The sequence below is a fragment of the Mus caroli genome, chromosome 1 (assembly GCF_900094665.2).
Source record: "Mus caroli chromosome 1, CAROLI_EIJ_v1.1, whole genome shotgun sequence".
NCBI lineage: Eukaryota > Metazoa > Chordata > Mammalia > Rodentia > Muridae > Mus > Mus caroli.
The window spans coordinates 176,952,201-176,970,249 of NC_034570.1; the positions used below are offsets into that span (position 1 = coordinate 176,952,201).

At 41.5% G+C, this 18,049-nt stretch overlaps 1 protein-coding gene across 1 annotated transcript in view; it reads right to left on the reverse strand.

The window, feature by feature from the left end:
- The window catches only part of Spata17 (spermatogenesis associated 17), a 161,233-nt gene that overhangs the window by 54,249 nt on the left and 88,935 nt on the right, over window positions 1-18,049 (reverse strand). The window contains exons 7-8 of the mRNA XM_021158392.2: window positions 11,922-12,128; window positions 7,013-7,161 (exon numbers count right to left, since the gene is read on the reverse strand). Coding sequence (XP_021014051.1) covers window positions 7,013-7,161; window positions 11,922-12,128 — 356 coding nt within the window. The remainder of the gene's footprint in view (window positions 1-7,012; window positions 7,162-11,921; window positions 12,129-18,049) is intronic.

The window sequence follows — 18,049 nt, forward strand, 5'->3', positions numbered from 1 at the left end:
AAGAAAGAAAGAAAGAAAGAAAGAAAGAAAGAAAGAAAGAAAGAGAGAAAGAAAGAAAGAGAAAGAAATCAAGGCAGCTCTAAGCACATAATGACATTGCTCACGTGTCAACAATTCCTGAACAAGTGTATATGTGCAACATATTCCTGCGGGGTGGTTGCCTTCAGAAAAAAAAATCATAGCACCAAGTTATATGAGAAGTACTATGAAAATTAAAAAGAAAATGGAATGGTAAAAAGAAAAATGAAATTATGAAACTTGCAGGTAAATGGATTGAGCCAGAAAAAAAATAAATCCTGGGTGAGGTAATCAAGAACTCCCCTCCAATAAATATTCCACGTTTTCGCTTATATGTGGTAAGGTTTCTGTATTTTGTTCTATTATCTGAATAACATAGAGGCTAGATACCTAGTAAGGACAACTGGAGAGAGGGGATCTCCCAAGGAAGGAAAAATAGAAGATATTATTACAGAGAGACCAAGAACTAATTAGAATAGGAGGATTAAAAAATAGGGAGATGGATAGGAAAGAAAGGTAAAAGGTGGAATATGGGAGAGACATCTAAAGGTCATTTGAAAAACAAATTGAAAACCTACTATTGTCGAAGCTTCCTAAAATGTATACATATGTAGGTCTAAATTGAGTCACCAAATCATAGGGGAGAGAATGCCCCATACTAGGCATATTATGCCACCAAATAAAACCTTCATTGCCAGGAAAGGGTTGCATTTTCTGTTGGTCAAGTAGACCGCATGGAAACCAGCAATCATCGCAGGCTATCGATCGCCAGGGTTATTGGTCGCTCTGTTCAACCTGACGGTAAGATTGTATTGCAAAAGAAACACCTCTTTATGCTATCAAACACAGAGAAGTCAAGGTGGTACCCAACTAAAATGGCATCCCTATTGATTAGCAATTACAGTGCTGGAAGGTTCTTTGCATGGTAGAAATGTAACCATTAATGTCACTCAGCTACAAATTCTGTTACCTACATCAGTAACTTGTCTGCAAGAAATATTGGGTGTGATTGTAGTACAAATGTTATAGGAATAACCAATCACTTTTAAAATTGTATGTAAGGCTCACCATTCCGTGAGATGGAACCCATACCCAACACTGCTAAAGTAGCCAAGAACTTACGACTACTTACTGTAAGTCATGGGCTTAGGGGAAAGCTATTATTTTTGTTAATTGAGCATAGCAACAAAACATCCTAATGACATTCTGCTATATCCATAGGGTAGTGCCTCACTCAACCATATCAGAGATTCAGTACTTGGGAATTAACACAAAGAGCCATGAGTAGATAATTTGTAGAAAGTGAGACTCTGGAATGTTCAAAACCCTGTCTTCAAGGCTCAGCGAGCTATGCAGAAGATGTAGAAAGACTGTAAAAGCCAGACATAGTGGATGACTCCAGGGAAACAGTATCTTCTAGACATAACAAGACTGGCACATATATGAGCTCACAGACTGTGGCAGCACTCAAAAAACATGCACAGGTTCAAGCCAGATGGGGTCCGAGCACTGAGAGGTGGAAGTAAATATGGGCTCCACCCCTAACTAAGAAGCTCTCTGCAACTGACACCTTCTGACAAAGGGAAAGCTGGCTTTCTCCAACAGTGTCTTATTGGGTATATCTGCCACACTCCCATCGAGCCTATGTCCAGGAGAAGTTGGACAACACAAAAGGAACTCAGTGGGATTTTCTGAGCTTCTTGTATCATTTTGGCTTTGTGTGGCATTTTTTGTCTTATGGGTTTTTATTTCAATTTTCATTTATGTGCTTTTATGGGAAGGCCTAAGAAGATTTGGGGAAGGGAAAAACATGATCAAAATACAGTCTATAAAAATATTTTTCATTTAAAAAAGCCATAGAACATCTTGGGAGCAAATAAAATAGCATGATTGGCTTTAATTAGCAAAACTAAGTGGGTAAGACATGTGGTATTTTACGGTCATGATTAAAATAGGAATTTACAAATTCTTACATTAAGATTCAAAGTAGAAAGAAGAAAAAGAAGCAAGTGGGTTGAATTTGAAAGTGCCTTGCCTGATGGAATGCAGAGAGCTGCAGCACTGACAGGTTATGGAGAGAGAAGAGGGTGAGCACCCACCTGCTGCAGGTAGGTGGGTCATGGTTCACTCTCAGATCAAGGACACAGCGGTGAAGGTGAGGGGTGTCAGGCACTAAGTCTTAGATGTCTGGTGGAAGTGCAAATGAAGATGGAGCTGAATACCTAATTCTGGGATGCAGAAGCAAGACTGGGACTTGTAGAAATCACTGGCATAGATGTGGTAGCTGAAGTCTCTCAGAAACAACTCAGAGATTATATTCATGCAAGATTAATGTCTGCCTTCAGCTGAGCTTACTACCTTCCAACAATACTACTGTAATACTTTCCAAAACAGCTTCACTGAACACAGTATTCATTCACAGATGCATCAGTATTGGTATCCAGGCTTGTCCTGTCTTTGTGACAAAAAATACCTTGGCAGGAACAGCTATAAGAAAGAAGGCTTGGGGGTGGTGGTGGTGGTCATAGTTTTAAGATACAGTTTATCATGGTGGGACTATGGAGGCAGCAGACATGTGAGGCAGCTGGTCATTTGCATGGGCAGTCTGGAAACAAGAGATGAAAGTTGCTGTTCAACTGCCTCTCTCCTTCTATGTTCATCTTGGTACCCTGTTTATGGAATGGTGCTCCCTATACTTAAGGTCTCTCCTATATTCATCTTGGTACCCCGACCATGGAGTGGTACCACCTATACTTAAGGTGGGCCCGTCCATCTCAGTTAATGCCACTGTGCTGACAAACTGCCTGAGACACCTCAGCTCTGATTTTGAGACTGTTCTGTTAGGAGTTACAACATGTTCAACATGTTTTCTGTCATAATGAAGCTTTTCACTTGTAAACTGTCATAATGATTTAATTAAGAAAAACAAAGACCTTTTGACTTCCTTCCAAGCTGTTTAAAATCAATTTTGTTAACAATGGCACACATGTACACAAACATATTCTCATTGCTCTCCCCACTCCCCTGCCTGGGCTCCCATCTGCATCACCTTCATCACTACCAGTTCCTTCCCCAGGCTTATGACTCTGGGCTCTGGAAAACAAACGCTTGTATTGTTTGTGTACAAGAACTTCTCAGTGGCGCTTACCCTCTTGCTTGCTTGCCTCTCTCTTGCCCCGTGCACTCCACTCTCCCTTTTCCTTCCCCCCTCCACGTGGTCATGGCCGGCCTCTATTTATCTACTCTCTCCTCTCTGCCTTTCTCTGCCTCTACTCCTCTCTTAACACCCCTCCCCATGCCCTAAGTAAATTCTATTCTTACCAAAAAAAAAAGTAAGAAAGAAAATGTAGGTATCAAATTTGTGCATCTCTGCATTGAGTTAAAATGTTTAACTCTTTTAAACATTGTGCTAAAATGATTGATTTTGAAAATTATCATTTGTGTTACTGACAAGTTTCATTTTAAAAAGTTTCATGAATTTAGCTTGGGATTAAGACAAAATTCCCAATGGTTTTTGGAATGGCTCAAAATATATTTTTGCCATTTTGTACTATGTTCTTATGCAAAGCTATAATGTTAGCATTGGTGATTTGAAATCAAAATGCTGAAAATGCTCTGTTTCCTGCACACTCAAACATTCTTTATATGAAAGAAGTACACCTATTTTATTGAATCCAATTTTCTTTAACCTTTAGTATATAGCAAACTGTACTTAAAATTGGTTTAAATTAATTTCCTTTTTGATTTATTATCAGGTATTTTTATACCTACATACTTATACATCTGGAGGCAAATAATAATTCCTTGAGCTTAAAAGGATAATGGGTGGTGAAGATTTCTGACGCCCATAGAGTAGTGTGTGAAGCCAAGCCTGTGTTTGTAATGTGATTTTGTCGTCCTCCTTGGATAGCTGTTGTGCAGGAGTATGATGCCTATAGCATATGTACAGTGTGTGTATGTGTGTGTGTGATCTATGAGATTGTGTGCGCGGGTTGTGCACCTATGTGCATCTTTGTGGGTGCCAGAAGACAATAGTGTATGTTGTCTCTGCTTTGTTTCTTTGAACCTGAGACTAGACTACCAGAGAGGAGCCTCAGTGATCCTCCTGTCTGTCCCTCAAAGTGCAGTGTCACAAATGCACATGGCCACCTTTTCATCTCGTGCTGGGATCTAAACTCTGTCCCTCTGCTTATGCAGCAAACACTATCATCCACTATGCAATCTTTTCCAGCCCGGATAATTAATGGATATTTTTATTTAGATTCTTCAAAATTCCTAGCTCTCATTACAACCCTTTAAGGAAACACTCGTCCTATGACGGACAGAGAAATAGAGGCACAGGGTGGTTAGATCACTCTCCTAAGAGTCAGAGGACACACTGCTGATGAGGGCCAGGCAGCAGAGTGAGTCAGAGAACACACTGCTGATGAGGGCCAGGCAGCAGAGTGAGTCAGAGGACACACTGCTGATGAGGGCCAGGCAGCAGAGTGAGTCAGAGGACACACTGCTGATGAGGGCCAGGCAGCATAGTGAGTCAGAGGACACACTGCTGATGAGAGCCAGGCAGCAGAGTGAGTCAGAGGACACACTGCTGATGAGGGCCAGGCAGCAGAGTGGACAGCTGATCTGAGAGGAGTCCTAAGAGCAGACTGCACAGTGCGGGAGACAACATCTGAAGTCACATCATTCTAACTCCTCCTAATAAAGTGCAATGCCATCTCCATGATCACATGACAACAAAGCTACTCTATAGCACGCCCACACACAAAGTGTTGTCGCACTACCCTTCAAATCAGAAAGGAAGTCTGCCTTTCCTGATTGACACATAGATGACTACTGAACAAGCCTTTGACTGGCAACAAACGTCCTGCCTTTGACTTCTTACGATAATTTGTTAACATAGGAAGAAGGTTGTTCATTTAAGAAATACAAATACATCTCTATGGTAAGTATAAATTTCTTTTTATAATTATAAGCATAGGGAAAAAGCCTTGTTCTAACATTTCTACACACAATAAAATTTTGGATTATCCACCATATAAAACTGCAAGTATTTCTAAAGATGCTACAAAGCATCAGTATTCTATGCCTCCTAAGAGTGGAGTGAACCATGGGCTAACTGCTGGAAGCAATTGCTTAGACATGCTGCTAAAAGCATATATGTGGTCTGAACTTCTCAGTGAGTTCGTCAGCAATTCCAACCTACCTTGTTTCTGAGAGGCTTGCTAATCTCAGAAATCCCTTTCAGTATGCTAAGGCTTCAGCACAAAGGGTCTTTTCACAGTCCACAGGGACACGCGTAACTTACAGGTGCTCTGGGCAGCATCTCCAAGTACCTTCCTTTGGGGATAACATTGATGTTTTATCTTTCAAGGTCAATCAAGAAAATTCTAAAAGAAGGCATCAAGGTGCTTTGAAAAGCGCTGACTTCTATGTGTGCATCAACAGGATAGCCCACAGCATCAATTATTTTGGTAATTACCCTTCCCTTTCACATGCTTTGCATTGTTGAAAATAGAGAAGTAATTCTGAACTGGGCATAGTGGTACACCTGAAACTGGCACAGACGAGGACAAAGATGGATGAGCCAAGGTTAGGGTTAGCCTGGGCTATACAGCAAGGAGGCTCTACCTCAAAATAAAAGCAAACAAATTTTAGGACATACCTCCTTACATATTTATGACTAAGCTAAATATTTTTGCTTCAGTTTGACCAGCACCATCATATGTAATTTCTGAGGTAAATCTATGTATTTGCTTTAAAACTAATTGGCCAAGGTATTTTTTTCTTACTTTTGATACATTGGGTTAACTTGATCAGATACTGAAAGAATCTGCTAAACATGCTGTAGGGTTGGGTTTGGCTTTTTTTGCTTTTTTTTTTTTTTTTTTCATGACAAATGGTGGCTCTAAAATAAACCTAGACAATTCCATAGGATATGTGATCATTTTATCTTTATCCAAATTTGTAAACACTTTTAAAGATTTGTTGCAAACTTTTTACCCTAATAAGCCATGTGTATCTTGCTTGACTGACAAAATGATCGAAAACCCAGTGTTCAGGAGAAATGCCATTCTTGTTTCTTTGTAAACACATTTTAATGCATTGGTAGTTGCTATTGTGTAAGTCACTGCCGTGTGCCATACAGTGGTTAGTAGTTATTGTCTATGGCATGCTATGGTATAGTATGCTATTATGTAGGAGTTTATACTAGTAATTTATATCATACTAAATTTTTACATTATAATTAAAATCACCTGTATTATTACCATAGTCATTTAGTACACAAAACACTAAAATACTGTGTGATACACTGCAATAATGACTACAGAGAGTCTAGGATAATAACAATAATAATAATAAGGCTGTTGTAGATTTATAATGGTCCACTATAAGTTACATGGGACTCTGTTGAGGACAAAGTACCATAAGAGGGAGAAACATGGAAGAGAAAGATATTATGTGCTAGGACCCACGCCACTAATGCCATTAAACAGTTTAACACTAACTCTGCTGATGGATTAATGAAGCCTCCATGCCTGTCTTCATTCTGCTCAGTTATGGACTAACCTCTTTCATTGGACCTGATTTAAAAAAAAAAACATTTTGCACTGTTGCATTCAAGCATAACTAGTCCACAAAAGATGTTTGTTTTATTGTATGTTATTTTGAAAGCATCACAACAAAATGTGTGTTCATGGAACACAAATATTTTATCTTCAGACAAGCACAGTTGTCATTATCCTCTGAGAGTGCCACTGGTATTCCTCTCTGAGGGGAATGGCCTGTGGATTTGTGTTTGCCCTGGGAGTGGTGTGCACATATTCTTAAAATCATTATTGCGTTCACTCTCCACACTGTGTACTGTGAAATGATCGCCTCTAAATAAGCAGAGAATGAGTTTTACTTTTCCGCACAAGGAAAAATATTCTCTACAATACTGAGTAACAGGAAATATTGGAAAATTTGAAACATGGCTCAGCTAAGCACTTACATCTTGTCTTGCACATTGCGCATGCGTTCCTCTTGCTTGAATGCCTCTCTGGCCAAATGAAGGTGGTTGATGGGTTCTGCCACCCTCAGGGTAGGCTCCAAAGGCTTGTAACGCTGTGCCAAGACTTCATTGATATCTCGGAAGGGTCCCTTAAAAGACAGGAGGACAAATGTCTCACTATGGAGGAGTCTCATATACATTGACAACTGTAGTGTTGCACTTCTACAAAATATAATATTAGCTTATTTAACTATTTTTAAAACATCATTTTTCTCAGAACTAAAACAAGCAAATAAAAAAGGGTATTGGGGACACACACCTTTAATCCCAGCAAATATCTGGGTTCAAAGTCAGCCTGGTCTACAGAGCAAGTTCCAGGACAGCCAAGACTATACAGAGAAACCGTGCCTTGAAAGAAACACAACAAACAAAAAAATATCACTCATCTTCTAGAATTGTTCTCTCTCATGAAAGTGATTGTCTTAAAACTTTAAGCCTTGGCAGACTTCCCCAGCATGTCAGGAAGGTTTTCATGTATGGGTTAGCAAACCCACAGTCCCAGGTTGCTTTTCGCTGTAACATTACAGGCTCATTGTCTCCAACACAACTAGAGTGTGTACTTTTTTTTTAAGATAGCAAAATCATGAAAAGATTATGAGCATTAATTTTCTAAAAGTCCTCTTATCCATTAAATAAAAGCCTTTAGATGAGTGCAGAGAGAACATCTTGTGTAGTGCACAGATGTGTCACCTGTCCAGTAAAAAGCCTATGGCCTACGGCTTAGGTGGGAAGTAGAAGGTGGGACATCAGGGAGAGAAAACATTCTGGGAAAGGACCTGGGGAGATTCACTAGGAAGATGTGAGGAGACAGAGCCATGGTGCCTGAGCACAGGTAACCAGCCACGTGGCAGAATGTAGGCTAGAATAGACGGGATATTTTAAGTTATATCTAGTCAGAGATGAGCCTAGCTATAGGTATTTGTAAATCTATTTTGACTCTGAGTCTTATTTCTGGGAGCATGGGGCTGGGAGGAAGAACCAGGGTCTAACTTCAACATGTGGGCGCCAACTCTTGTGTTTACTTGTTGGTTTCCTAAACATGGATGCCACACTGCACATCCTTATTTTATCTGAATTCTGAGGCTCAGGGTCTCTGGTACGAAGAGCACAGTCTTTCAGGGCCACAACTGAGAGGAGAAAGTCCACAGAGGAGCCTGTGGTGAGTCCCTGCACGGCCAGCACAGACGGAGTCCACTGGGCCACCAGCCAGCATCACAATCAGCATAGACCAGCCAAAGGTATTTGCTGTGTCGTTTACAACACACTTCGATTTTTTTCTTAAACCACTGCATTGGAGAGGAATAGTACAAAATGGACAAAGATTTCTTATCTTATTCCTTATTTTTAAAAATGTCTCTTTTAGATGGGTTATTACTAAGAAGACGCAGCTGGAGCGTCTGCGAGCAGCGAGTGAAGACTGTGGGCTAATAAAAAGGAATGATTCACGCCTCATTTACGTTCACTTATGTTTTACATTAATAGAAACCAATAATAGGAACCAGTTACCATAAAAGTCATGGACCGTAAATAACACAAATGGCAGATCAGTAGCATCTAGTACTTTCCGCAGCTGGACAGGAGGATTGCTATATTTGAAAGTAGCTAATGGATTTGTATTGGAAGTTTGCTTTTTAAAGATATACTATCATGATTCCAATCTGCTATGAGGAAACCAAAAGTCTTAAATTGGACTCTTTTGTTCTTTGTGGAGTTCAATGGGTTAAATAATTGGTATTTGGTGTATAACAGGTGCCAGTCACTCTGTGGGCCTGTTTTCACTGTGTGTAATGCAGAATAAGAACTGTAACTTGGGGTTCCCTTTAGTATGTATAGTGTAATACTCACTGTGGCAATAAAAACAGGACACAGCTCAAGAGCAGCAGGAAGTCTTATTTGTTTTAGAGAGAGAATTTAAAGTGCTTTTGGATGATAGAAACATCAAAGAAATACAAGTTTAGAAGTTGAGATTATGACGAGTTCTGTCTCCATGTGGTGTAATGGTTTCTTCAACAGAAGCTTTAAACCTCTGCTGTGATGCAAACACACACACACACACACACACACACAGTCTACCTATCTCAATCTCCCTTACTATTTGTCTGGAGTTCACCAGAATTCAGAGGAACCTTGTATAAGTAATAAAGAATGAAACTATGCCCCCTTCTGGGTGCTTCATCTGAGAGCTCCTTGCCACCATGTCAGTCTCCCTGTCTTCAGTCTCAATCAGCTTTCTGCCCTTGAGTTTAATGACACACCTCCTTCATTAGTAAGCCTGACATTTTGCCACCTTTAAGATCTCAAGCATATCCTGTCCCACTCAAGTGACATAAGTTACTACACACGGAAATAACTTCAAATTGTCATCACTTCTAACAACCATCCTTGGAATGTGCGTCCCTCTAAGTCTCAACCTGACCCTGCTGGTCCTTCTAGTGGTCTAGTAGTCTACTGGTCCTTCTAGTCTCGGCTATAACTTCACAGTGTTTACTTTGCCTTGTCTCCATCCAGGTCTTGGTTATGAAATCAAATATATTTCTGTTCTACAGTAAGTATCATTGAATAGTTATCCTGTATTTAAAAAATGTGTTTATTAAAGCTTAATAGTGAAGTTTTTTTTTTTAACTAAGTACAGTTAAGGTGTCAAGAAATCATCTTTTGCCGGGCGTGGTGGCACACGCCTTTAATCCCAGCACTTGGGAGGCAGAGGCAGGCGGATTTCTGAGTTCCAGGCCAGCCTGGTCTACAAAGTGAGTTCCAGGACAGCCAGGGCTGCACAGAGAAACCCTGTCTCAACCCCCCACTCCCCCAAAAAAGAAAGAAATCATCTTTTAAATTCCAAATTCTGTGTTTGAACACTGGCATGTGGCAGCCTTACGTGTCCTCGGTGTATAGACCCTTTTATCACTGAATAAAGGAGATGTGGCTCTGGCAGTGTCGGCAAAACAGTCCTGCCGTGAAGGAAAAAGAGAGGAAGAGGGGCAGAAGAAAGGAGACAAGGCCAGCAGAAAAAGAAGAAAGCAAGAATACTACAGAAAGACGGAAGAGGAAAGGAGGTAAGAGAGAATAGAATGGGGGCTAGTGCCGAAAAAGAGGGACTGTGTGGTATGGGAGAGAAGGAAAAGAAAATGACTAGAAATTAGATGACAGAAAAGCAAGAAAAGAGAAAAATATATCAGTAGAGATGTTTTATAATCTCCCTAAAGTGTCGTACAAATATCAGTTAATCATATTTCTTTTGTTAGTGGTTTTAAGAGAAGCAAATACGTAAGTAAAAACAATCAAGGACACAGTTACAAAGGACAGAAGAAACACACCACAGATTAGCAGTGTGGGAAATAAGACCATGGAATGCAGGGCAGGGTCAGACAGGCAAAGGTAGTTTCTAGGACGGCCCCAACATGTCCTGCTTGGTATTCATTGTTGAGTGGTCTTGTATCCTTGACAGAAACAGGCCAACTTGTCTTAAATAAATAGAGCAGGATAAACACCATGGGATATCAATTCTAGCTTCTGTTTTGAGAGCTTACTCCCTCTTTCTCTAGAATGGCTCCCATTGAGGGAAACCAGCGGGCATACAGTATGGCAGCTTTGTGGAGTGGACACTAAGGAAGGACAATGACCCAGCAAACAATTAGCCATGTGGATGAAGGGACCAACCGAGAGGATCTCCTTGCTGTCTTATCCTTCCAGATCACTCAAGCCTTCAGTGGAAGCAACAGTCCATGGACCCTGAGTGTACTGCTAAGAGAACTAATGTAGTTTGGTGTAAGCCTTTATGTGCACAGAGAGCCAGTACACCGAGGTTTAAATGGCAGACTCAGGCCAGCTGCAGGTTGATACCGTCTGTGACAACTGCCCTCTGCAGTTGAAATACTGAAGGGTTCACAAAGTTGTCTCTTCTGGGGACTGTGACAAATATTATTTCCTCTTTTGAAATCTACCCTGCAGCTCAGGAAGGACTTTTTCTACCCAAGTATCACTCTCCAGATATAATCAGGCTTCCATGTCTGTGCTGTGAATCTCTGGAGTCTCCAGTTCTCAGACTGGCACTTTTTAAATGATTCAAATGCAAGTCCCATTTACAATGGCAAATAAACTATGTGTATCATTTGAGGATAGGTTATGTCAAGTCATCTGGATAGCACATAAACACATCTCTAGCAATACTAGATTATAGCCCTTGTACCATAACAATTCTTAGAGACAGTCCAGCATCTCAGCAACAATACATGTTCTAAACCCATACTCAGTATCATGTCCAATGGCATGTTCCTTAATTAAAGTTATGAGAAAAAAAACTACTCTCAAAACCAAAGCATCGTTAATCATATAACACCATGGCAAGAGTAAAAAGGCCTCCCACGGGGTGGGAGAAGACACTTGTATGTTGTTTCACTTCTTAGTGTATAGTCAAAAACTTGCTAGCGTGCTCATCAGGTTCTTTTTAATGTAGCTAACATAAAAGTGATCATATCTTTTGAGTCATGATTGGGTAAACAGTTGGGTATATATATATATATATATATATATATATATATATACACACACATACACATACATATATATGACATAATGTAACTGACCTTAGGGACACTGTGATAAGTGAAACAGGACATGATGGGATGTTGGAAAAGATATCTAGAGCTTTGAAGAGGCTGAGGTGGACAAGACAGAGTTTGTATATGGAGGCAGCCAGTAGTGTTCAACCAACAGCATTAACTACCCTGGTGCTACAAAAATGGACAGTGCACAGGTGTCTTGCGTGACGTTAACAAATGTCACCACAGTTGGAGTTGAGGACAGTGAGGATAGAAAACCAATGACAGATTCACACAGGGCTGGTTGGTACCTGGCACCGCTTCCTGCTGATAGGTGGCAGACTCTCCGACTGCGGGAAGGAGCGGGCGCTGGTGCATGCCAGCCAGTCACTAGGGCTGCGGGAGGTCTTGCCCTTTTCTGCAGTGTACTTCTGGTGACCCAAAGGCTTTGCCTTCTGCAACCGCAGTTCCCATGGGTCAGGATATTCTCGGAAAGGTGAATTGTATACACCTGAAATCTAAAGAACACATTTTTTAATTTACATATGAAATTAAATTCTATCCATTTGAGGGAGAAGTATTTTAAACAACAACTTTGGTGCTTAATCAGGTACCAGAGATGAACTTAGAAAACTTTTTATCCGGTTTAGACCAAAAATCTTAGCAACTTTCAGGACTGCAGAGTAAATTTGTTTTTGAAAACTCAGTCAGAAATTTTATTTGAGAAAAAATAATAGAGACCTTATTCACCCAATTGTATTCCTGATAGATATGTGTTTTAAACTGTGTGAGGAAGCCATACAGTTAAGACTTAACTAATTGAAGCCATTCCTTCATTTACAAAAAGGCAAGTGGGCAATGTTTGAACAAATTTAGGGTATTAATTATGTATGCAATAAGTACTTATTTGAATTGCTGATCATTACATACCCAACTGGCATTTTTTTTTCCAACACAATGTTTTTATTGAAGCTTTGGGAAATTGACATCATAGAGCCCATCACATTCAGTTCCCAGTCCTTCAAAGTCTGCCCTCAGCAGCCTTGTGACCTCCCAACAAAATGAAATGAAATAAAATAAAATAAACAAGTCCAATCTGTGTTATCTATATACTCGCTGTAGCCAAGTCAGACTCTCAGTGCCTTGCCCCTTAAGAGGAAAGGGGTCCTTTCTGTCCCGGGCCTCGGCCAGAAGCCGTCATTGTGGAGAGCTGCGCTCCACCATCCCTATCACACTTGAAGAGCTCTCCCTGCTGGCTTCCTGTTCAGGCTGGTGCTTTGGGAGGTGGTGGTGGGGGTCGTCACAGAAGCCTCTCATGTCCCTCTTTCCCAACTGTGCAGCACTGCTAAAGTAGCTTCCTTGCTCCTTACAGTCAGCGGGAGCATGGAGTACAGGTTTCCACGTGGTTTCTGACGACAGTACAAACCACTAGGATGGCCGCCTCCTGCAGTAGGAAAATGGACCCAAGGTCCTCCAAGGGCCTCAGGTGGCTGCACAGGCTTTACATCAGCATGGGCCGTGGAAACCAGTGAGCCCCAGGCATCTGTATGGGCCACTTACTTCTGCATGGGCCCGAGGCAGCAAGGCCCACAACATCAATGAGGCTTCAGACCACAGCATGAACAATGGACATCCGCATGGCCTTGGGTGGTAACACAGACCACAAACATCAATATGGCCGGCCCTCTGCTGAATCAGGGCCATGGACCCCCACATGCCCCTCAGCAGCTGTGTAGAACACAGACATCAGCATGGCCTCAGGTGGCAGGACATGCTATTCACGTCAACATGGAGTCCTGAGGCAGCAAAGTCAAAATCCATCACTACGGCTTCAGTCAGTGGTACAGTCTACATGGGTCTCCGGTTTTATCGTGGCCTGGAGCAGCTGCCTGGATCACAAATACTAGCATGGCTTCTTATGCTATCATAGACCATGGTAGAGGAGGTCCAATCTAGAAAGTGAACCATTTCTATCTTGGGAATCCATCATTGCCCAGAGTCAAGGTGGTACTGCAGCCTGGTAGTGTGTTGGGGGCTGAGCCTGGGTCTGCATAAGCTTTGGGCAGCTGATCCCACTGGGCAAGGACATGTCCCCAGCCACCCTCAGCCCTCTCTAGTACCTGTCTTCAGTTACCCTGTATGCACAGCACAGGATCAGCTCCTTGGAGTAGCACCCAACCCATACAAGGAGGGGCAGCGTGGCCTGGCTGGCTTCTGTCTCCCTCCCCATGTGAACAAATGGTATCTATTTTAGGTCCTGTACTTGGCTAACCACTCTGATTTCATACCCATATGGAATACTGTTTATCACTCCAAGTCTGTGCACGTAATGTCACATCAGGTGCCCTGCTTCTGCAGCGTCATGTTGCCCTCCACACTCTGTAGCTGACTGTCGCACATGGCATCAGAATAGTGGAGCCTCAGCACACGGCATCTGCCTTGCTATATGGGTTCCACAGATGCGTGGGTGAGAAACCGAGAAATCCAAGTGTAGCAGATGTCCATGTTCTATAAACCTCATGTTACTGGAGTCACAGACTGAAGAGTACCCTACTTTGATATAACTGTTTTTGGTGATATTTGATCTCCAGAGATTCATAATCAAAATACATGTGCATATCTATACATGCACATGTATAAATATCCTTCATGCAGATTCACATGTGTGGGGAAAGTGAAATTTTCCAGGATGAAATGGTTTATGGCTCTGTAGACACTGAACTATATAAAGAGCATATTAAACATTTCTGTTATTTCTAAAAGAAATAGATTTTTCTTTTATGCTGTAATTAACCCATAAACATTCCTGATTGCACATTATCTCAGGGTCCTGGTAATATTAGCTAGGGCAAGTATAGTGCAAAAACTGTCCAAAAAGACTGGAGAGATGGTTCGATGGTTCTCTACCAGAGAATCCCTGTTCAATTCCCAGTGCCTACATGGTAGCTGACAGTTGTCTGTAACTCCTGCTCCTGGGGGTCTGACACCCACACACAGGCATACATGCAGACAAAACATCAATTCAATGCACATAAAACAAATATTTTTTTAAAAAAGGAAAAGAAAAATTGTCCAAGAAAAGCTTGACATTTATTTCAAGCCAAGCCTTTAGCCAGAGGTGATTCCTATGTCACAGCCACCACAGCCTTGTCCCCAGTTCTGCCATATTAACTTGGAGGTGCCACTCTCTTCTGCCATTATGCATTACAGAACATTCAATTTCATAGTTATCCACAGCAACCAAATGGAGAACAGATTCATGTTGGGTATGTTGGCAACCTCAGGATACAAGATACACAGCAGGCACTCCATACATGAATCTAAACACTCAACTGAGGCAGCATCACACCACTCAGAAGGGCACAGCCCACACTGCTGCTTTACCAAGCTTTCCAAAGCCACGAAGGCACATGAGCCCAGATTTGAGACCAAAGGGACTGGTACACGTGACCCCTTTTGTCTAACATGTTGTTTTCATTTCCTTTCTAAGACGATGCTAAGGCCAACTTGAGTTAAATTTAACCTTTTCTACTTTCCATTAAGGACTAAAAGTTATTGTATATAAAATGGTTAACACAGACATACTTTATGCCTAAAACTATTTTCAAATTGGTTCTTCTTTGATATCTATTCCTTAATATGAGTGACTATTTTTAGAATGACTAAAACGTTCTAAGGTAACACACTTTTGCTATTCTAGAAACACAAAGTAGATAGACACACGAATAAGGCAAAGGGCAGCCGAGCACACACACGTGTGTTCATCTGTAACGGCTTTAGTGGCCACTCAGTCTGGGGTAAGTCTTCAACGGTTCTTAGGGTGCTTTTCTAGGTCAAAAGCGCACTGAGGATGAGAAGGAACAACCAATGTTAGATTAAAAGGATGTTCTTGACAAAAAACACCTACATCATATGCTCTCTGCAAAAGTTACAAGAGAAGAAATACCATTTCGATTAGTGAGTGAGAGTCTAATTGGAAATCTGTCAATTTATTGCCTAAACTTCCACCACCTTGTAGATGAAGTTGTGAGATTCATACAACTTAGTTAAAGGCTGTAATTTACCATTTAAAATCTCCATTGGCCTGAATAACTGCTGGCGTCTGTATTACCTGTGCCTATTAGGAATCCTGATCTCCTCCTGCATCTGCACGCTCGTGTGTATATAGGCAAGATGGGAGATGCAAATAGACTGAGAGACATGATAGCTTCTTAAATTATACTTTGCAACTATATAGAGACCTCCTCATGTGTATTCTCTTTGCAATTTAAATCAAATATAGATAGAAAATACATTTTAATTGAATTTCAAATGTATCATTTAAAATCTTCAAGGTGTCAGAATTTTAGAAATTAATATATTAGCTAACTTACCTCAGTAAAAGCAGTTTGCCCCCTGATCCCTCACAGCAAGCGAGTACCCTACTTATTGCTAGAGTAGCCATTTAGTTATTGTTTCTTTAAGAAAAACTTATAAATGTGCGTTTGTCCCGACTGCCACATTCCACAATCTACCTGGCTAAGAAGAATGTTTTGCTGTTAGTCACAAAAGCCCCAGCCACCCCACCCCCAGGTTCTGAGGCACAGTTTCTCCTTTCCCCATTTTTCACAGCCTGGAAAGGCCACTGCCATGCTAGCTTTGGGGACTTCATTTTCAGCAATAATTTCCTAGAGTGACCAACACTATGGGGAAATCTGTGCTAACTGTTTGAAAAAGGAGAAAGAAAAAGAAAAAGCCTACACCTGAGCTATTTGCAGTACTGTCATGCTAACATTCAACTCAATAAGACCCAGAGCTCCCAGGGGGAGACTCTGCTAATAGCTTCCTACTGACCTCCTTGCAGCAGGCTGGGCTGCTGACTGGTAGCCCAGTGGTGAAGACCGCAAATGGGGTGTGAAAGCTGATTTTTTTTTAAAGGCTATGGTTCTGACTGGTCACAAAAGAAAAAAAAAGGCAATGAGTTATATAATAGATATATTTTTTTCCCTGAATTCCCCCCTTCAGACCGTCCATCATGGGAACTTAAGCATGACCTAGAATATTAATTATGTCAGGTTGAGCAATGAGCAAATGTACCATTTGTTACCCAGTCACCCTTAGCCTTACATTAATATTTTGAACTATTCCATATTTCTAACAATCTATCAGCAGGCTTTTTTCTCCTCCGTTTTTATTCTTATGCTTAAGTACTAGATGGGAAAGTGTCTAAAGGTGCAACTGACCCAAAAGCAGAGGAAGCGCCTGCTTCCCTGAGCACCTGCTGTTCTCTGGCTCTGTGGGCTGCAGCTCCTCTACAGATCTTTGTTTCCTGTGTGCCTGAGGGATGCACAGCGTAACTTACTCTTGTCCTTCTTTACTGAGCTTTCCTCCTCAGCCCACTTCTGTGAACTGAGGAGACTATGGATCTGGACGCGAACACCTCAGCTTCCCACTGCACAGTCATTCATCTTTCAATGTCAGGTTTCACCATGTAAGAAACTGACATTTGCCCAGACATGAGAGATCAGAGGTGAACAGGCTAGCTCGGATCTGGGAGAGAACAGAGGTGAACAGGCTGGCCCAGATACTTCACCTTTTTCTGTTTTTGGAAACTACAGTCAAGTCACTTAGCAAATAGAAGTCACAGACTGGCACAAAAAGAGACAAAATCTAAAACCATTCTCAGGCGTCTTGATTTAAAATCTGTGAACACCATTGAATAGTACACATTTCTCAAAGGAGGCCTACCTAAAATCCACGTCTCTACTAAACTTGAAGCAGATGCAGTTTGAAAGAAAACATAAACAGAACAAAACATAGTAGCAGAGTCCTGACGGCTGGGCAAGTAAAGGTGAGCCTGAGAACTGAGAGGACAACTTGCTATGGAAGGGGCTGCTGGACAACAATGGCAAGACACTCCATCACAGCGTCAGCCTACGTGTGCTATGGGATTCACAAAAACCCACTCAGCAAGGAATTGCCCTGCTCTTAGGAGAACGTTGTCTGCCACTGCTGCAGCCCAGGGTGCAGGAGGCTACTGCACACGGGATTGCCCCAGCTGAGGACTTAGAGGAAGCATGGTCATTTCTCAGCAACTGGATTCCTCCTGCACCTCAGGCTGAACTCATCACTAAGTATCTGTGATATGAACATATTGACATAAAGCAATTAAAAAATATACACAAAAGCTAACCATTACTATCTACGCACACGTGCTGTTTGTTTTACTGTGGTTAAGAAAATGTATTATTTAAAAGCACATTAGCTTAAACCTTAGGAACCCGATATACTTCCCACAAGCCTCCGTTTGTGACTCCTTGTCACTTTGTCTCTGAGCTGTAGTCCTTGCCTATCACATGTCATGTGCTAGATTCTGTCCTTACCCCTGCCACCAGAACAGAACTGAACTGAACAGGAAAGGAAAGAAAAGAAAAGGAGAAGAGAGGAGAGGGGAGGGGAG